Genomic DNA, 21,849 nt, shown 5'->3' with positions numbered 1-21,849 from the left:
AGTTAGTGCAGTTCCCTAGCGTTCACACTCAGACTTAGAAATGACTAAAAGAATACGTGACTCGTCTTTAGAAAGAGTTCTGAATGAAATTTTAGATGAAGATTCTGACTCGGGGAGTGAAAGTGAATATGAGGATGGTGTTATGGAGTATGAATCAGATCAGGAAAGTGATGTGGATGTTAGAGAAGATGAAGATAGCGCAGCTTCAGGCAGTGACCATTAGGATGTTATTGTGGCCAAGTCTGGAAGAAGATACGTAACCACACAGCCTAGAATTCCTCGGAGGTCTGTTGCTAACATAGTAAGAGAGCAGGCAGGAGTAACTCCAGCTGGTGTTTGCCATTCACCTGGAGAAGCCTTGAAGTTACTTCTTACGTCTGACGTCATGGATGTTACAGTAAAACATTCAAATGAAGAGGCAGTTAGGCGAAATGTTACTTTGACTAATGAGAAAGAATTGTATGCCTTCATAGGAATCCTGATACTTACGGGGGCAAATAAGGACAACTCTGTCAGTGTACACGATCTTTGGTCAGACCTAATGGGTCGGCCAGTTTACAAGGGTATTATGGCAAGAGAACATTTCAAGTAACTTATTGCAATCATAAGGTTTGATGACAAAAGTACCCGCCAGCTAAGAAGGGAAGAAGACAAGTTCACAGCAATCCGTGATGTTTTCAACAAAGTGAATGATAGGTTTCCACTACTGTATAAACCATGGGTCCACCTCACCGTTGATGAGATGCTCAGCTTGTTTAGAGGGCACTGCCCCTTCAAAGTATTTATGAAGGATAAACCGAGCAAGTATTGCATCCTTATACGCATGATGTCCGATGCAGTTTACAGATACATCTTGCATATGGAACCCTATGCTGGTAATGTTCAGAATTTGTCGAAAGAACGGGGTTCAGCAGCTGTTGCCAAACGTCTGGTAGCACCTGTGAAAAATACTGGTCGAAATATTACTACAGACCGATACTACACATCGGTGGATTTGGCGGAAGAGTTACATCAAGACTACAAAGTTACTACAGTAGGAAATCTCCAGTCAAACAGGAAGCATATTCCAGACATAATGAAGAACACGTCAAATCGAGAACTATATTCATCAATGTTCTTGTTCACAGACCCATCAACAGGTAGGCCTCCAGTAACTTTGGTGTCCTACACAGCAAAAACGAAACCAAGTAAAAACTTAATGATGTTGTCAACAATGCACCAAGATAAAGGCACTGTTGGAGGAGAGAAGAATAAAACCGAGATAAATGCATATTATAATTCCACTAAAGATGGAATTGATACCATTGATCAAATGGCGCGTATGTACACCTGCGAGAGGGGAACAAAGAGATGGCCTCTATCTGTATTTTACTCTCTCATCGACATTTGTGCTATCAATGCAACCACCATATTCATCCAGCAACATCCAAGATGGAATGAAAAGAAACACAACAAACGGAAACTTTATCTTCTGCAAGCTGGAATGGAACTAGTGAAATTGCAGGTAGAAGAAAGAAGTGTCAGCGCAAGAGGGTTATCTAACCAAATTGTTCAATCAATGGAGACTATTCTACAAAATAAAATCAAAGAAGAGACAACAGAAGCACGCCAGCCTCCTGCAAGGAAAGGTTGGTGCCATATTTGTGTAAGAAAAGCTAAAACAAAGAAGCAGAAGCATAACAATCTAACTAAACCAAAACAGTATTATGGACAGTGTCATAAACATGTGTGCGACACACATTCAGAAAAAATTGTGAAGTGTGTCTCTTGCCTTGAAGTTGAGGACCCAGAGTAGTCTATTGTATATGACCACATCTGTGTTTTGTATTGTAATATGTCAATTTTTTATTCACTCAATCCAATATTTATAACAATTAACAACATTTATAAACCGATGCCTTAGTTAAAATACATAAACCATTTTGAAAGTTGTAATCTTTCGTCAGTAAACTTATTTAATACCTGTGGGCTCGCAGACCCCACCCCCCCTCCCCCCAGTCATCCAAGTTAAAAAAAAAAAGGCTTGGTCATCCTAGGGTTAATATATAGTCATTTTAACTGAGCGTTCTATCGAGTGTAGCCCTATATACTTTGGGTTTCTGCTACATCTGAGTAATCTTCCTTCAAAGTGGACCGTGAGCTCTGTTGGCCAACATCTTGTTTAAGTCGAACATTGAGACTACTACTTACTGGCACTTTGCTGCAACCTTTATTTGTGGAGACATTCGCCAATAGTTAATAAATCACTGACCAATATGGACTCCCACGTCAAGACCTCTATGCCTCACTGCGAGTGCCCAGTCAACAGCATATCCAAATTGAACAGGAGGGGGGCCAGGAAATATCCCTGTGGCAGGCCATCATTTAGCTCCATCTATTGTAGAAATTTCAGTATGACACCTTGCCTCCAGACACTATAATATCCAGCCATCAGCCCAGTGAATATGACTGACGACTTCTCTTGATTCCAGAAATCGGATTCTATGAAAGTTGTTAGGGAGAGATCTTTTATCTACGCTGCCTATTTAACCAATATGTTTTCAAAGCTCTTGTGACATACTGTACTGTAGACCAATTTCCCAGAGCTTATGTACAATGGTTGAAATTATTACAAGCAGAGGCATGTTCCTCCGTTCCAAAAGTGCTTCCGTGTAGCTGTACAAAAAGTAACATGCCTAAATGTTTTGAGCAGTGGAAGAATAGAGAAATAAAGACTGAAAAAGTCACACAATAAAAAATACATAAATATTAAAAAGAAGAAGAGTTCCTAAATGAAACAAGGAGTCACATTATTTTTTTGCAGAGTCAGTACGTCTGATCCCCCATCTCATGAAAGTCAAGGTACAGAATAATTTGCTATTTTACTTCACCATACATATGCTTGGAGAGTTTCATTATCCGGGGAGGTGACCTAGTGATCAAAATTAATAACAACAATCAACAATACTTGTTCAATGTCTGGTGCAGACCGTTCGCTATCTCTCATTATATATTCATTTATTGTTGCTTCTTTCTTTCTTTCATTCATTCTTTAAAATAAAATAAAAAGAAAGAAAGAAAAAGAGAGAGAGAGAGAGAGAGAGAGAGAGAGAGAGAGAGAGAGCTGTGGAGCAGTGACCTAATCCTTTTACACGAGTTACTTTTTGAGTGGCTCGTGATCAGTATTTTAGTTACCAGACACTTATTCAGGACTGTAAGGTTTTATAGGCTTCCAGAAATATTTCACAATTTATTAGGGGTTTGCACACGAGAAATATTCTTACCAACTGGTACAGAGAGTACAGGACCGGTGTTAGTCGGACTGCTTAGGATCACACTGGAATTTGTCGAGGCAGATCCAACAGAGTTTGAAGCGTTGACAGCACTGGAGGTAAGCATCTGAAAAGGAAATTTCAGTAATAAGTAAATAACACTCGTACTACACATATACATATATTGTTTACAAATTTAATAAGGTTTTATTTTCTGTACAGTTGTTTTTAAGACTACATCTTCCATTTTCTGATACCAAAATCTTGACTAAGGCATCACTATTCCAGCATTAATTAAAATACTTCAGGCACACCAAACAACAATCTTTGCCTACTGCTGTGACCATTCTGAGGGGCTCATGTTTTCTGTAATAACAAATACTTGTGGACTACTAGCTGGGGAAGTTATTCAACTTTATAGTGTTGGATACAATAGTCAACATGTTTGAACAAAGGTCTTACGTAACTTCTTGACATTAAAATTGGTTAGTTGTCAAAGTGGTAAAGACACACATGAAGCATGTGATTGCAAATGAGACAGCAAGGTTGCTGAACTACAAGAAACACACAGGAGATAGATGGAAAACAAAGAATAATACAGAGGGATTGTGTAACGAGAAAATTTCTGGATATTATTATCTATTACTGTTTGCAATACATTTATATTGAGGTAAACATATTTTGTGTACTACTTGATGTGCAACTGGTTAAGAACACACTATACTGTCTGGGAATTATCAGAGGGGGACTGAGACACATTTAGGAGACAGTTTTATTCTCCCAATTAGATATTCTTAATCTGCGTATGGCAAATTGTGGACAGAAGACAGTTATGAGAAATGACAATAACTCCCAATGCAGAACAAGCACTGATCCACAGACCAGCACATCAAAAGAGGTTATTATTGTATTGCTGACTTGATTTTAAGTTTCTCGTTGAGTTGACAACACCGTTTTTGTGTGACTGACCAACTGGTATCCTTCAAGTGCTGCAAGTGGTATCTCGAGTGTTAGTTGCCTGGACCCCAAACATAATGTGTGGTGATATTGTGTTGTTTGACTCCTTCCACCTGCAAAGCCACCCAAGCAACATCCACAGCAATTTTAGTGAAATATGCTTCCCCCTGTGTTTACCTGTTTTGACAGATGAGATGTTGGGTGAGATCTTAATAAATCAAGTACCAGATCCCAAATCTTATTTAAACTAAAATTTCCATACATCCACACGAGTTTTCCCAATATTCTTATTTCGATGAACTTTTAAACCCAAGTACCTTGGAAACTGCACCTCAGTATTGGTTCTCCAGTATCGCATTTCATAACAAGACTTCAGGTAATTACTCGCAACAGCTGCTGTGCTTGGCCGTTTCAGTCAAGTGTGTCACTGAAATTCTTTGTACTTCTCCCAGACTGGTTTGATGATCTAGCTTTAAACAACATATCCTGTCTTTTTATGTAAGTCATATGTTGAAAATTTCTGAACTGTTCAATACCAATATATTATGAAATGTGTTAAACCATCTGTGTATGATTTGAATTTTGTGCCAAAAGGAAATTGCTCTTTTCCTCTTTTAGTGAGAACAGTTTGTCAAGACATTGAATAAACGGCAAACAATGTGGAAGTGGAGTAGAAAAACCAGAATCAAATTTTTTTATCTTTGGATTTGGTCAAGAGTGGTGATTTAAGACACTGCACAACAACTTGTCACATTTATGAGATTTGTTTACATTGAGGTCAATGAAGCGGCAAGTGCCCTGGTTGATATCAATGTACTACAACTACAGCCGATGGCATTTTTCTTGCTCAAAAAACATATTGGACAAGCATGACTCTGTTGATAAAACCTTTCATCAACCCTAACTGATGGGGCTCCTGCACTGAATTTTTACAAGTCTGGTGGTGCCGCCTTAGTGAAAAAAGTTGGTATATGATAGGAAATATCAGCGATATTTCTTTCTTACATCTGGCATTTCTCTGGCATGTTTAAAAGAAAGTGAAATGTGTGTAGTCTAAATTAGACTTTTATTGCAGTTGCAAAAGATGATACAAATGTGTCCTACATTACAGAATGTAATTTTTAACACACTACAGATGCCCCTTTTGCAGACTGGAATCCAGAATGCACTGGCACAGTTGAAAGATACCTCCCGAAGGCCAGATGCCATACACAGAGAAATACTTCACTATCTTAGTGACTATAGCAGACAAAGTATCTTGATGATGATTAATAAGATTTAGCAATACAGAGTTGTCCGTAACCAGTTGACAGGAAATATCATTGTATCACTGTTGAAATCTGGCACAAATTCCCACAATATAGGCAGCTATAGACAGATCAGTTTGATAGTGAGCTTACGTAAACTCATAAAAAGGATTGCCAATCACAGGCTTTGAAATGGTGAAAGTCAGCTTCCTGTTTGCAGATACAAACTGCACAGATTTCAATGGTGGAGATCCACAGCTGACCACCGTTCATGACTGGAGTCAGCTTTTTAGGAGATTTCCACTCTTCATTGACACCTGGAAGTTGTTCCTTAACTTCCAAGAGGCATACAGCAGTACACGATGACACCACATCTTAGCTATGTTGCATTGGTGTGGCCTCTGTGGCAATATAGAGACTTTTTAATACAAATTTATTATCCCTTCATCATTTTCAAGTTAGCTGGTGGAGCCCTTAGTAATCATCATGTTCAAGGAAATGGGAGTCCAAGGGCCTCTAACTAGAGTACTACACTTCTTTTAATTGTCACAAGCAGAATTTCCGCTATTGCAGTAACAAATGTTCAGATGACCATAAGGGTACAAAGTCATGAGTATAGTTTTTCACCTACAAACTCCCAGGTCATGAACTTCACCAGAATTAGATAAACCTGTCTACATCATAAGTCAGGGATGGCCAAGTTTCATAATAGAGAAGGGGGAGGGCAGCCTTCCACACACACAAATTGATCAAAACATTTCATGACATTTGCTACATCGTTATCGAGATGTGGGAACTAGACCTCAAGGACAATTTTAAAGTAAAAGAATTTTTCTTTCAAAGGGGATTATGTTGCAGATTGACCACTTCCATCTGCACATGCAGAAACAACCAAAAACAGATGTAATATTGCTCAAAATGTTTTGAAAACTATACTTGTAAATTTCTTAAGGCCATTATGAATTTTTCAAATCGTGCAATTTCTTTAATGTAAGCAAACTTAGAGAAATGGACGATATTTTTTGTGAGAATTTGTCCCTTCCACAGTGTGATTTTCTTTTTAAATGTAGCCCCATCAAATCAAAAATGAGTTGTTTCTCAGCTTGCAATGTCTTAATGTGGGGAATGTGACTGCACTTAAAATGCGGCTGTCAGCGAAATAATGTGCACAACTTCAGAAAATTTACTATTTATACCCCCAATTTCATCACTTTCTCCATGCCTGCAAATTTAGCATGAAGTGCTTCTTGTTGAATCCCATCTGCCAGTTATTTTAATTTTTTGAGGTTTTATCATCAACTAAATCTTTATATACTTTCTGCGTGGTGTTTTAATGTCATTCCGTAGCAAATTTACGCTACTCGTAAATTATGCTACTTTATATCACATAACAGATACTGAGAATTCTTATTTTTTTCTTCTGACGTCCCCATCCATTTTTAAAGGCTTGTGAGGATAAGTCACAAGACTGCCTCTTTTTATGCAGACAGCCACTGGACTTGTGAACTACTTTTATACCATGGGCAAATAGCGAAGGGTAAACAGTGCTGACACCATGATACTGCAAAATTGAAGAAAGTTGTGCCAAATAAAAAATATTGCACAGTAATGCTAAATGAAGTGTTACGCTTTTTGAATACTTCTGAGTAGTACCAGGTAAAGCCAAGCCTCAGCCCGCACATCACGCTCGTGTGCAGTTTCTTGCGCTTTGGCGACCCTAGATATTATGTATTACCCTGCATATTTTGTATTACAAACATATATTCAAATTCCACCAAACACAGCATGAAAATATGCAGAAATCTTTCCAAAACGCAGATTATATATGTATATACAGGGTGTCCCATTTATCTTGACCCCCCTAAATAACTGTTTGTCCAAATGCAAATTACAAAATGTTTCAAACAAATGTTCTTTAGCCATTTGGAGGACATGAATCAACATGATTGCCTTCATCGTAGCCTTTTTTTTTTTTTTTTTTTTTTTTTTTTTACAAAGATACGAACGGTGGTATGACTTTTATAAATGACATCCTGTATTTTTTATTTGTTAATTCTTTTCCTCTCCTAAAGACCTATTCAAAAATGTATCACAGTGTACCATTCACTGAAACACAATGTTATTAGTTACATAACATAACACTGACATTGACGCTCCCAGCGCTTAGTGCAGGTACTCCGGATAATTGAACGCATCCAAGTGCTGACATTGACAGAGGACAAATGTAAACATAAGTAGAATGCACACCCATCATTCCGTTAACCATCGTGAGTTAAAAAGTTGTGCGAGTAGAATGTATGCCAACAAAGAGAAGGTAGAAATGCTACTCATCTATGGGGAATGTAAGTTAGCAGAACAGTAACTGAATACTGTTTTCTTATGTACGGGTAGTTTAGTCCTTTTAAATACTGTGGTATATAGTAGGCATACAGTAAAGGCTGTCCTTCCTACAAACTGCATCGACATAACGTTTCTTTTATTGTTGTTGTTGAAGGTAGGTGAAATGCTACGCATGCAGTGGAACTGTACAGAGAGCAATATCCTGACAAGAAGCCACCTTCCCGATAGTTGTTTTCTTGCCTTGTTGCGACGCTTCAGGAAACGGGAAGTTTCGAACCACGACAACGCAATCGTCGTAGCCCTCGCCCAGACGAAGCTGCCAAAGTTACTATTCTCACTTCCGTTGCTATGAATCGCCATGTCAGCACGACAGCTTGAATATGAGATTGGCATTCCTAAAACTAGTGTACATAGTATTCTAACAGTCACCAGTTCCAGCCTTACCGTGTACACCTACATCCAGAATTGCATGGGAATGATTTCCAGAATCCTGTACAGTTATGTGAGTGGGCACAGCAGCAAATTCCCATAACCCAAACTACTTCTCCAATGTTCTATTTACCGATGAATGTTCTTTCTCAAACAAAGGACAGGTAAATACAAGGAACATGCATTATTGGTCCAGTGACAACCCACGATGGCTTAGACAGGTGGAACATCAGCGTCAATGGAGAGTTACCGTCTGGTGTGGGATGCTTGGTACAACAACTATTTTATCTTATTTCATCAATGGTAGTCTAACCGGTACAGCTTATGCCAACTTCCTCAGACAAACCTCCTCTTCTAGATGAAGTGCTGCTAAGAAACAGAATGTTTATGTGGTATCAACACAATGGATGTCCAGCAGATAAAGCCTTGCGCGCATATCGTGTACTGAACTGAAGGTATACTGCCATATGGATTGGTCGAGGAGGAACAGTTACTTGGCCTGCTAGGTCTCCTGATTGAAATCTTCTGGACTTTTCTCTTTGGGGATGCATTAAAGACGTTGTGCACCGTGATATTCCAACTTCAGAGGACATGCAGGGACGTATCATGCTTGCTTGTAATTTTCTGCAGCAGGCAACACTGGAAGCAGTAATTAATTCTTTCATTCAACAATTGCACCAGTGTATCGGCGTCCAAGGTCACCACTCTGTGCACCTTTGAATGTTCTACTCCTGGGCAATGGTTCAGGAGAGTCAGCCAATTTTGTGCTATGTTTTTACTTGGTAATGCTTTTCGAACCACCGTTCACAAAACTATCCCGAGACTGTTAGAAATAGATTCGATTTAGCAGTTGCCAGAGAGTGCCAGAAAACAAGCATTATTGTGCATGCGCGGCTGCAGTTGTGTAAAAAGCCTGCATGTTTGTATGTATAAGGCACTAAGAGAGCTTACATTACGCCATAAAAGAAACAGGACATCAGAGGATACTCCAAAAGCAACGGGATTTTGTCAGATATTAAGCTTTTCTGTGTGATTTTTGGGATGTAAATTTTCTTGGAGTACCAGTACTGTACTATCTCATATTTGGTTGTTTATTATGGCATAATGCCATACATGGCAGAAGACGAAAACGTGCACTTGAAATTCAGCAAACAGTTGGAACTAGCCAATATTGTGGAATGAAACACTTCGTTTCAAATAAATTGATTGCCTCAGCAGAAAGATTAATAAAAACAAATTTCTTTAGCAAACTGACAAAAATAACTTCATTGTTCAACAAGGCAATTAATTCTTGACTGCTAATAATTTGGAAATAATAAAAAATCGGAAAACTGAAACTAATAATATATTTTTGCCCTCCATAATTACATGAATGTATTACAATTCACTTGATAACTCCCTGCCGCAGAAATACGTTTTGTTTTCAATTGATGTGGGAGCTGTAAACGAAGAGGAAACAGCATAATCACTTAACTCAAACAGAGGTCAGGTGGCGACTAACCCCCTCCCCACGACAACTCAGAGAACTCTGCGCATGCGCGAATCTGGCAGCTAGGGCGCGAGAGAAAAATTTTTCTCATTACCATCTGGCTGCTTGCTGCTTACTGCTCATACAACTAACAGCCACACTTCAAGAAGCGGGAAGTGCGAGAAGGTACTGCTCCATACGCGAGTAAACTGCGCATGCACATGAGCCAGTCAAACGAACCTAATGTAAACAGTTGTGATGTCACACTCATAGAAAACAATTTATTGTTACTAACAATACCAGAGAAGGAAAGTTGCTACTCACCATATAGCGGAGATGCTGAGTCGCGATAGGTACAATAGAAAGATCCACACAATCATAGCTTTCGGCCATTAAGGCCTTTGTCAGCAGTAGGCACACACGCACATACACACACTCACACAAATGCAACTTGCACACACGTCTGCAGTCTCAGAGAGCTGAAACTACACTGCGTGAGGCAGCACCAGTGCATGATGGGAGTGGCGACTGGATGGGAGTAAGGAGGAGGCTGGGGCGGCGAGGGGGAGGGATAGTATGGTGGGAGTGGCGGACAGTGAAATGTTGCAGTTTAGATGGAGGGCAGGAGAGAAGGTGAGGAGGGGGGGAAGGGGTAAGTAACGGAAAGGAGAGAAATAAAAAGAAATTAAAACACTGGGTGTGGCGGTGAAATGACAGCTGTGTAGTGCTGGAATGGGAAGAGGAAGGGGACTGGAGGGCTGAGGCCAGTGACTAAGGAAGGTTGAGGCCATGAGAGTTATGGGAATGTAGGATGTATTGCAGGGAAAGTTCCCTCCTGCGCAATTCAGAAAAGCTGGTGTTGGTGGGAAGGCTCCATATGGCACAGGCTGTGAAGCAGTCATTGAGATGAGGGGTATCATGTTTGGCAGTGTGTTCAGCAACAGGGTGGTCCACTTGTTTTTTGGCCACAGTTTGTCGGTGGCCATTCATGCGGACACACAGTTTGTTGGTTGTCATGCCTACATAGAATGCAGCACAGTGGTTGCAACTTAGCCTGTAAATCACATAACTGGTTACACATGTAGCCCTGCCTTTGATGGGATAGGTGATGTTAGTGGCCGGACTGGAGTAGGTGGTGGTAAGAGGATGTATGGGACAGGTCTTGCATCTAGGTCTATTACAGGGGTATGAGCCATGAGGTAAGGGATTGGGAGCAGGAGTTGTGCAAGGATGGATGAGAATACTGTGTAGGTTCGGTGGACGGCGGAATACCACAGTAGGAGAGGTGGGAAGGATAGTGGGTAGGACATTTCTCATTTCAGGGCATCTACATCTACATGATTACTCCGCAATTCACATTTAAGTGCTTGGCAGAGGGTTCATCGAACCAGAATCATACTATCTCTCTACCATTCCACTCCCGAACAGCGCGCGGGAAAAACAAACGCCTAAACCTTTCTGTTTGAGCTCTGATTTCTCTTATTTTATTTTGATGATCATTCCTACCTATGTAGGCTGGGCTCAACAAAATATTTGCGCATTCGGAAGAGAAAGTTGGTGACTGCAATTTCGTAAATAGATCTCGCCGCAACGAAAAACGTCTTTGCTTTAATGACTTCCATCCCAACTCGCGTATCATATCAGCCACACTCTCTCCCCTATTACGTGATAATACAAAACGAGCTGCCCTTTTTTGCACCCTTTCGATGTCCTCTGTCAATCCCAACTGGTAAGGATCCCACACCGTGCAGCAATATTCTAAAAGAGGACGAACGAGTGTAGTGTAAGCTGTCTCTTTAGTGGACTTGTTACATCTTCTAAGTGTCCTGCCAATGAAACGCAACCTTTGGCTCGCTTTCCCCACAATATTATCTATGTGGTCTTTCCAACTGAAGTTGTTCGTAATTTTAACACCCAGGTACTTAGTTGAATTGACAGCCTTGAGAATTGTACTATTTATCGAGTAATCGAATTCCAACGGATTTCTTTTGGAACTCATGTGGATCACCTCACACTTTTCGTTATTTAGCGTCAACTGCCACCTGCCACACAATACAGCAATCTTTTCTAAATCGCTTTGCAACTGATACTGATCTACGGATGACCTTACTAGATGGTAAATTACAGCATCATCTGCGAACAACCTAAGAGAACTGCTCAGATTGTCACCCAGGTCATTTATATAGATCAGGAACAGCAGAGGTCCCAGGACGCTTCCCTGGGGAGCACCTGATATCAGTTCAGTTTCACTCGATGATTTGCAGTCTATTACTACGAACTGCGATCTTCCTGGCAGGAAATCACGAATCCAGTCACACAACTGAGACGATACCCCATAGGCCCGCAGCTTGATTAGAAGTCACTTGTGAGGAACGGTGTCAAAAGCTTTCCGGAAATCTAGAAATACGGAATCACCTTTAGATCCCCTGTCGATAGAGGCCATTACTTCGTGCGAATAAAGAGCTAGCTGCGTTGCACAAGAATGATGTTTTCTGAAACCATGCTGATTACGTATCAATAGATCGTTCCCTTCGAGGTGATTCATAATGTTTGAATACAGTATATGCTCCAAAACCCTACTGCAAACCGACGTCAATGATATAGGTCTGTAGTTCGATGGATTACTCCTACTACCCTTCTTAAACACTGGTGCGACCTGCGCAATTTTCCAATGTGTAGGTACAGATCTATCAGTGAGCGAGCGGTTGTATATGATTGCTAAGTAGGGAGTATTGTATCAGCGTAATCTGAAAGGAACCTAATCGGTATACAATCTGGACCCGAAGACTTGTCCATATCAAGCGATTTGAGTTGCTTCGCAACCCCTAAGGTATCTACTTCTAAGAAACTCATGCTAACAGCTGTTCGTGTTTCAAATTCTGGAATATTCCATTCGTCTTCCCTGGTGAAGGAATTTCGGAAAACTGTGTTCAATAACTCCGCTTTGGCGGCACAGTCGTCGGTAACAGTACCATCAGCACTGCGCAGCGAGGGTATTGACTGCGTCTTGCCGCTTGTGTACTTTACATACGACCAGAATTTCTTCGGATTTTCTATCAAATTTAGAGACAATGTTTCGTTGTGCAACCTATCAAAGCCATCTCGCATTGAAGTCCGTGACAAATTTCACGCATCTGTAAATTTTAGCCAATCTTCGGGATTTTGCGTTCTTCTGAACTTCACATGCTTTTTCAGTTGCCTCTGCAACAGCATTCGGACCTGTTTTGTGTACCATGGGGGATCAGTTCCATCTCTTACCAATTTATGAGGTATGAATCTCTCAATTGCTGTTGCTACTATGAGAGGTAATTGAAACCCTGGCGGAGAATTTAATTCAGTTGCTCCAGTCCCGGATGGTACTGAGTTACGAGGGGAATGCTCCTCTGTGGCTGGACTGTGGGACTTTGGGAGCTGGTGGGATACTGGAAAGATAAGGCACGGAAGATTTGTTTTTGCACAAGGATGGGACGATAATGACGGTTGGTGAAGGCTTCAGTGAGACCCTCAGTATATTTAGAGGAGGACTGATTGTCACTGCACATTCGACGACCACAGGTGGCTAGGCTGTATGGGAGGAACTTCTTGGTACAGAATGGGTGCCAGCTGTCGAAGTGGAGATATTGCTGGTAGTTAGTAGGTTTGATATGGACAGAGGTTTGTTACTAAATATTACGTAGTCTTTGTCCTAAGGCCTTTGACATATTTTTGCTGTTTGCATGGTGCACGGTGTTTTGTTGTTGTAAAAGGCACATTTCTTTTGACACTAAAGTTTTATTTTTTTCTTGTTTATATTTTATTGCTGCAGTGTCATTCTCCAGTAGCAGGATACAGGAACATTCCTTGCTAGAGAATCAATTCTTACCAGTCAAAATTACAAACATTTAACTGAAAGCAAAAACAATGAAAAATTCCCAGGTTTTTCCCAGTTTTCTCCCATATGAAAAAATTCCTGTTTTTTTCCAGATTTCCCAGTTGTCCCGGGTCATATACACCCTGAATTTGGTGCTACAGAAGAATGCTGAAGATTGGATGGATAGATCATGTAACTAATGAGGAGGTAATGAATAGAACTGGGGAGAAGAGGAATCAAGGGATCACCAATTTAGAACTGGGGGGAGGCGTGGAGGGTAAAAATCATAGAGGGAGACCAAGAGATGAATACACTAAGCAGATTCAGAAGGACGTACGTTGCAGTAGTTACTCGGAGATGATGAAGCTTGCACAGCATAGAGTAGCATGGAGAGCTGCATAAATGCAGTCTCTGGACTGAAGACCACAACAACAACAACAGCAGCAGATGGAAACAATAAAACTTTAACTAACTAATTTGTGAAGTAGTTTATTAAAAACGAAACTTGTAGTGAAACACACATATCTGCTCACTTCCAGTAACTGCCCACATAGCCATAGTTATTTATAAACTAGTTGTAATTGTGAACTTGCACTACCTTTGAATAATACAAACATATGATATTAAAACTATCTGAAAGGAAGTCAGAATAATGGCAAAAGCACAACTTACTGTACTCAAGAAGCACAGAACAGTTCGAAAAATGCAGTAAAAGAACTAGCCCAAGCTGCACTACTAATCTTCCGAAGTGTGGGGAATAGACTGGCCCCGTTTACGAATGGTTCAAACTCCGTCGCAACAGCAGCTGAGCAACAGAAACAGGATGGAAGTTGGAAAACTTTTAGGAAAACGTTTTTCCTTGACCAGAAGGATTGGTAAACTTACAGCAAGGAATTTCTCCATATTTATTGCGTGTTAAAATATTTCAAATATCTACTCTGAAAGGAGCAGATTTTCTGTGTACAAATATCATTTCCCAGCAACTTTTTGATTAAAACAGAAGAATGAGAAGACTTCATCACTGCAACTCTGTTATATTCAGGACATTTCTCAATTCACAACTGATTTGAGTCATATATTTGGCACAAAAAGCATAGTGGCTGGAAGAATTAGAGATGACATAGAATGATGAAATACCTGTCTCAAAAAGAAGAAGGAGAAGAAGAAGAACTTCGAAATCACAAATAAAGTTGCAGCACTCCACTGAAATTTAAGCAATTTACTGCTCCTGATGGATTAGGGATCACAATGCTGATGCATTATCACGACCTAGTACAGTATAACTCCACTTTTATGTTCCCCACTTCTGTCAAATTTCCTATGTCCACAACATTAATTCGCACCCGGTTTTGTGTCATCATATTTACAATTTTCCCATGATTTACGATTTATAAAAAAATGTTTGTGGAGAAAAAACTGACATAAAATGATGCTGGAATGATGATGTATGTCAAGCAGTGTTTACAGACATTACGTGATTAAGTTTCTTGACACCAGGGCATTCCGCTCAGTGGGTATGGAGCAGTAAACGTGTAAAAGTTAGAACAATTTGTACTGTATATCCTGCCACTGCCAAGCTCTACTCGGCTTAGTGGCTGATGGGAGTAACTAGCATAGGATTTTGTAAACCGGTCTCTCAATACCGCTTATGGGTGGTCAAGGTTAATTCAAATCAAGATATCATGATCAATCACAACCATTTCCAAACTGTCCCTACTGCGCATGTGCAATTTCATGAATGTTGTGATCGTCACATTTTTGTTTCGTCATTTGATCACTTGTGGAACTAGTTGAAACCTTCACTCACTTTGCGTTGCTCATATGTTTTGGTTTAAACACAGTGCCAAATACGTATTTTTTTATGCTGGGCAAAACGTGTTTCGGGAATTTACTCTCATTGACAGGTGCAGTATTTATGTATGTCTTTTTTTTTTTTTTTTTTTTTTTTATGTTACACAAACAAAGAATGTAAGTGATACTTAGCATGTGTGTTGGGTTTATCTACGTAACTGAGGAGGCACAATACCTGATAACTTCAAAAAGATGAATAGTGTGCACGAGATGCAGAACACAGATGCAAACGCCATGCAAAATACTTGACAACGAGAAAAATTCTTTTAACGCGTCGAGCTAAGCATGAAAAAATATGTAACTGGTGCAGTGTTTCATTATTTAAATAATAAACAACAGCAGCAGGCTTGCCAAAAACATCGATTATGGTGTATGAAACTGAGTCAAATGTCTCTACTGCCCAGACAGTTATCTGTTACCATTACATCAGCAGTTTTTATTAGAAAATAAAAAAACTCCTGACAAGTGTTTCAATGCCTATTATGTACATATACATAAAGTGTGAAAATGGAGTGGGGGTATCCTACACTTAACTTTTACAGCTTAAAACGGTATTTCCCACATTTTACATTTTTCTGAATTTTACACCATTTTTTTTAAGTCCCTTGAAAAGCGTAAAGGCAGGGTTTCACTGTATGTCCAGGTGAGAAATCTTCAGCAAAGCCCATCTTTGCAATTTGTCTGGTCAAACTTAAAGAATGACATGAAAAATAGCCTATGGCATGGGCAATTTACCAGCAGAATAAAATTATGATGTTTACTATATCATGTGCTGGAAAATTCCCCATAATTTATGATCATTTTCCGGAGGCACTTTTTGACTTTGTGGGTCCCTACCACATAATCACACACCAAGTCATTGTTTAACTTGTATACACACATTCAACAGCTTGACGTGAGTTATCCCCCTTTACAACATTGAAGTTGAGCCAGTGGCAATAGCATTTTCCAGTTCTTGTGTTGGTAGATTCGAAACACTGAACACACAACAACAAATCGCTATGCTTCACCAAAATGGAGTAATATATTACACACAATATCACTTATTCTCCTCCACTCCTTCTGGAGGGAAAGGAATTTTACAGTGGCAGAAATATTGTTTGATTCTATACTGGAGGCACCACAGATCCTTCCTGCAACCTCTTATCAATACAAATTGATAAGTTTAGTGACAGTTACAACTACAAAGCATGTGGGTAATGTAATTCCGTATCTAATGTGATCATCACATGTTTAGTTCAAACAGCAGTCTGGGAATGTACACATTTTCCATATTTCAATGGGAGGAAGTAGCCAATTAATTTATAACGTATAGTACGAAGGCAATGACAGTACAATAGATGACTTATGACACTAGGAGTTGCGGAGGTCTGGACCAGTGACTGCAATGTGGTGCACAGAACTGCAATAAAAGAGTACTGAGATAATAAAAAATCAAATCTGAAATATTTCCCCAATTAATGAATTTTGCATATCCATCTGGTAGTCACTGTCATGTGTCTAACATCTTGTTGGAAATTTATAAACAGTTAGCTGAGTAAGGAATGGGATTCTATATACAGATTGCTTATCATAGGAACCGTATGACTAAACTGAATAAATTTCAATAATTCGGGGGCGGGGCGGGGGGGGGGGGGGGGGGGGGGGGGGGGGTACAGCAGATTGCTTTGAAAATTTTATTTATTCTAATGAGCAGTTTCAACTAGCAATTAAATTTATGAGATTGTATAAAACATTATACCTGGTTCAAAAAAAGAGTAGTCACGATGAAAGTTCACAGTAAAAACTATAGTCCACATTTAACAGTAGGAACTGTCAGTCCTAATAACTGGTTGGTTAAGTCAGTTTGAAGGTCAGAGGAAGGTAACAGCAAACAACCTAAACAACAGGATTGTGTCTACTAAAGCACTGTGGTGTTCAAACAAAACTTTGAATTGATGGCAGCTTTGCTTTACAAAAGTAAATGTAAGAAAATGCATTTTGCACACATCGAAAGTGGATACTGGGTTTTCGTCGGAGCATGATATAGGCAGATGCTGTTCATTCACATGCCATGAAGTAACAATACTTTCAACAAAATTACAATAAAGATACAATGTTACTGTTAATGAGTGTACGCAAATCATCGGTCTCATTGGATTGGGGAAGGAAGTCGGCTGTGCCTTTTCAAAGGAACCATCTTGGAATTTGCCTGAAGCAATTATGGAAATCACAGAAAACCTAAATCAGGATGGCCAGACACAGGTTTGAACCTTCATCCTCCCGAATATGATTCCAGTGTTTGTTTGTTTTGTTTTGTTATAGGTCACAAAAAGCAACTGGGGTCATATGTGCCCAAGTCAAAACTATAGAACACGAACACAGTCTCAATGGACAGAATAGGAGACAGCTAAAAACAGGCATGTGGAAAAGGGGGCTAATAAAAGACCATACAAAAACAGAGGTCCAAAACTAAAAATTAAATGGCCTTCACAATATTGCTTTGGCAGGTACAAAGTAAAATGCGGTCGACAGCCCATGCGTCATTCACTAAAACAGCTGATAAATCAGGTGACAAACCCAAGCTGGAATGTAAAAAAAGGGCATTCCAGCAGGAAGTGGTGGACAGTTAAAATTTGGGCGCAATGTGTACAAAGTGATCGGATAGCACCACTGAGCAAATAACGATGACTAAGAAGGTAGTGCCCAATACGCAGTTGAGTTAAAATAATCTCCTCCCAGCGGGAGGGACGAGAGGAGGTCGTCCAAGGTGCCAGGAGAGGCTTAATAGGCCAAAGCTTATTCCCATGGAGGGAGGACCATTGGCAATGCCAAAGGGATACCACCTGCTGACAGATAGCAATGCAGAGATCATCGGAGGGAATACAGATACTCGCAAGCTGAGGTACGAGGACTGCAGCCTTGGCAACAGTGTCAGCAACCTTGCTTCCTGGCAGACCGGCAAGACCAGGGACCCACAGAAACATGACACTGACTCCACCAAGAGTGAGCAAGTGACAGTTTTCCAGGACCCACTGCACTAAGGGATGAGCAGTGTACAGCGCACAGAGACTTTGGAAGATGCTGCGTGAGTATGAGCAGAGGACACAATTGGGATGGCCGAGTCGGCGGATGTATTCTGTGGCCTGATACAAGGCGAACAGCTCGGCTGTAAATACTGAGGAGTGTGCCGGCAGCTAATAGCTAAAGACACAGGTGCCAATGACAAAGGCACACCCAATCCCACAGTCAGTCCGAGACACATCAGTGTATACAAAGGTACCATTGCGGTTCCATGAGAAGGACATGAAACTCGAGGCAATAGACCGAGGCTGGAGCATTGTCCTTAGGAAGCAAATGAAGGCTGCCAGGTAAGATCCATGGGAGGACCAAGAGTGTTTCCTACCGAGAACAAGCCCCAGGAATTTCGTAGTGTCAACGAACGGAAGGGCAACAAGCCCAAGTTGTAGAGATGGTGGGAGAAACCATTTGCGCCTCCAGAAATTCATACAGATAGTGTTGTCAGTGGAAAAGCGAAAGCCATTGTTGATGTTCCAGGAGTGAAGATGAACAAGATGGTGCTGAAGACACCGCTCAGTGAGGCAGGTCCGTGAGGAACTGCAATAGATGGCAAAATCATCGACAAAAAGGGAGCCGGAGACGCCTGGCGGGAGACAGGTTAATGGCGATAACAAAGAGGACAACACTCAGGACAGAACCCTGAGGCACACCGTTTTCCTGGATATAGATGTCTGACAAGACAGAACCCACATGTATCTTGAAAACTCGGTCTTGTAAAAATGCCCAAAGAAAGCAGGGCACGTGCCCATGGGAGCCCCACGTGTAAAGAGTACGGAAGATACCAGCTCTTCAGCAGGTGTCGTAGGCCTTCTCCAAATCGAAAAATATGGCCACAGTCTGGGATTTCCGCAGAAAACCATTCATGACATGGGTGGATGGGTGGACAAAGTAATGAGATGGTAAATTGCAGAACAGCGGGCTCGAAATCCACACTGTGCATTCGTTAGTAGATGGCAAGACTAAAGCCACCACACCAGCCGGCCATGAATCATATGTTCCATCACCATGCAAATGCAGCTCGTAAGAGAGAGGGGGCGGTAGCTAGAAGGAAGGTTTTTGTCCTTACCGGGCTTAGGTATGGATATGACAGAGGCTTCATGCCAGCGTCCACGAAACGTGCCCTCAGCCCAGATGCGGTTGTATGTGTTAGCATTGTATCGCCTGAGCCTCCTCCACTCGTTTCCGATGGATGAAGGGAGGGTGATAGTGGGAAGAGCTCGAAACTTCCACAGAATGGTGGCCCAAGGTTGGAGATAGCAATAAGGTCGACAATGACATCATCAGCTACTGTCAGGCCAGAAATTGGGCAATGGATCTTGGTTCCAGAGAGCTGTCCGCCACATGACAGAGGAAGGTGTGGAACTGTTAAAGGAACTAGTGAACGAAATCCAGCTAGTTCTTTTGCTATCCCGAAGAACTCAACGCCAACACTTTGCACGCATCTTTTTATAATGAATGCAGTTTTCCAGCATAGGGTGGTGATTAAAAATGCGGAGAGCACAACTCCGTGCGCAAGATGCATCGCGGAATGCCTCAGTCCACCAAGTGACTGGGACACAATGTGGTAAAGAGGAATTGTGAGGAATGGAACGTTCTGCAGCAGTAAGGGTAACATTGATGAGACAATCCACATGGTCATCATAACTGGGGAAACGTTCTGTGAAGGTCGCAAGAGAGGAGTAATGCTGCCAGTCAGCCTAAGTAAGCTGCTATTTGGGCATGCATGTGGAAGGGGTAGCAGTCAGCAGACGGAGGGCACACGGGAAATGGTCGCTCAAGTAGGCATCAGAAAGAACGGACCACTCAAGACGATGGGCAAGCTGGCCAGTGCAAAAGGATAGGTCCAAATGGGAATAGGTGAGCAAGGAGTCTGAAAGGAAAATGGGTGCTCCCGTGTTAAGGCAGAAGAGGTTAAGAAGGTCAGCCAAGAGGGCACCTCTCTGACATGTCTTGGGAGAACCCCAAAGGGGATGATGTGCATTGAAGTCACTGAGTAGCAAAAACAGGGTGGGATGGGGGTGGGGTGGGGGAGGAAGCTGAAGAAAGTCTGCCCTGGCGACAGCGAATGACGGAGGGACATATAAGGTACAGAGGGAAAAAGTCAGGCAGGGAAGGAAAAAGCGAACTGCAGCAGCTTGAAAACAGGTAGTCAGGGAGATGGGTTGACTATGAAGGTCATCCCTTATGAGCAGCATGACGCCCCCAAGAGATGGAATGCCGACCTCAGGGGGAAGGTAAGTAATGTGAAAGCTCAAAGCGGTCGTGAAGGCACAATTTTGTTTCCTGAAGGCAGAGTCCAAGGGGATGCTGCAATGCTAAAAGCAGCAGGAAATCCTCTTTGTGAGACCGAAGGCCGCGAACATTCCACTGGAGGACAGTCATGAGGACGAAGAGACGTAGGGTGTCAACTCGGTGGCTGCCGAGTGACAACCGGTGTAGAGTTGCTACTACAGGGCACAGAAGCAGCAGGATCCTGCTTGCTTCATGGGGTCCACAGAAGCATCAGTGTGCTTGTGCGGTCGGTCTGTAGAGTCCAACACTGAAAAACAGTCAAATGGTGCGCACCAGCAAGACAGAGGCCGATCGGGCTAAGGGGCCAAGAGGCGACACAATCGAGCAGGATCTTCGAGTTGGTGAAGAAGACTGTTTGTCTTTAGTAGACTTCTTTGAGCCCTTCTGGTTAGAGGAAGACTTGGGTAATTTTTGGCTGGAGGGACGGAGGAAGTCTTCATGAGAGTACTCCTGTCTTTCCCTGCCTGCTGGTTGTGTAGTGAGTGGCTTTGCCCCTTGAGGCAAGAGTTTGATGGTTTGTTGCACAACGGGACAGGGGGACAGTGACGCTACCTTGACACTGGCCGATTTCACAACCTCAGAGCCGAATTTGTGGTCACATGTCTGCATGGCCATGTCCTTCATGGAGCAACGGGTAACAACAACAAAACTTTAGATGCCCGACAGGAGAACACAGGGTTTGCGACTAGCCAGTAACATGTGAGCAACTGAGTAAGGAACCTTTCCCTTTACCTGGATCTCTTGGACAGCCCGCTCAGTAAGATACATGGGACAAACCAGAGAGCCGCCATTGCATTTGATACAGCGGGGAGAAGGAGGCGGGCATTTGCCCTCGTGTGCATCCCTGCCACAGGTTACATATTTGGCTGGGTGTCGACAAGATGTTCGAGTATGCTTGAAACAATGACCTGGCAGCAGCACATTGGATTCGGAATGTACAGTCGGACTGTGATAATTTCATACCCTGCTTTGATCTTGGACAGCAGCACCACCCTATCAAAGGTGAGGAAAAGAGTGCGGGTGGGCACCAAGGAGGAATCGATCATTTTCATTACACGATGGACGACAATGACACACTGATCAGAGAGGTAAGATTGTATTTCA

At 41.7% G+C, this 21,849-nt stretch overlaps 1 protein-coding gene across 2 annotated transcripts in view; it reads right to left on the bottom strand.

The window, feature by feature from the left end:
* Window positions 1-21,849, bottom strand: part of LOC126412455 (putative mediator of RNA polymerase II transcription subunit 26) — a 277,940-nt gene that overhangs the window by 107,925 nt on the left and 148,166 nt on the right. For both annotated transcript variants that reach the window (XM_050082064.1, XM_050082063.1), the window contains one exon: window positions 3,264-3,378. In XM_050082064.1, coding sequence (XP_049938021.1) covers window positions 3,264-3,378 — 115 coding nt within the window. The remainder of the gene's footprint in view (window positions 1-3,263; window positions 3,379-21,849) is intronic.

Source organism: Schistocerca serialis, chromosome 7 (assembly GCF_023864345.2).
Source record: "Schistocerca serialis cubense isolate TAMUIC-IGC-003099 chromosome 7, iqSchSeri2.2, whole genome shotgun sequence".
NCBI lineage: Eukaryota > Metazoa > Arthropoda > Insecta > Orthoptera > Acrididae > Schistocerca > Schistocerca serialis.
Note: the sequence above shows the minus strand (reverse complement) of the source record. Positions and strands in the feature narration are given on the sequence as shown.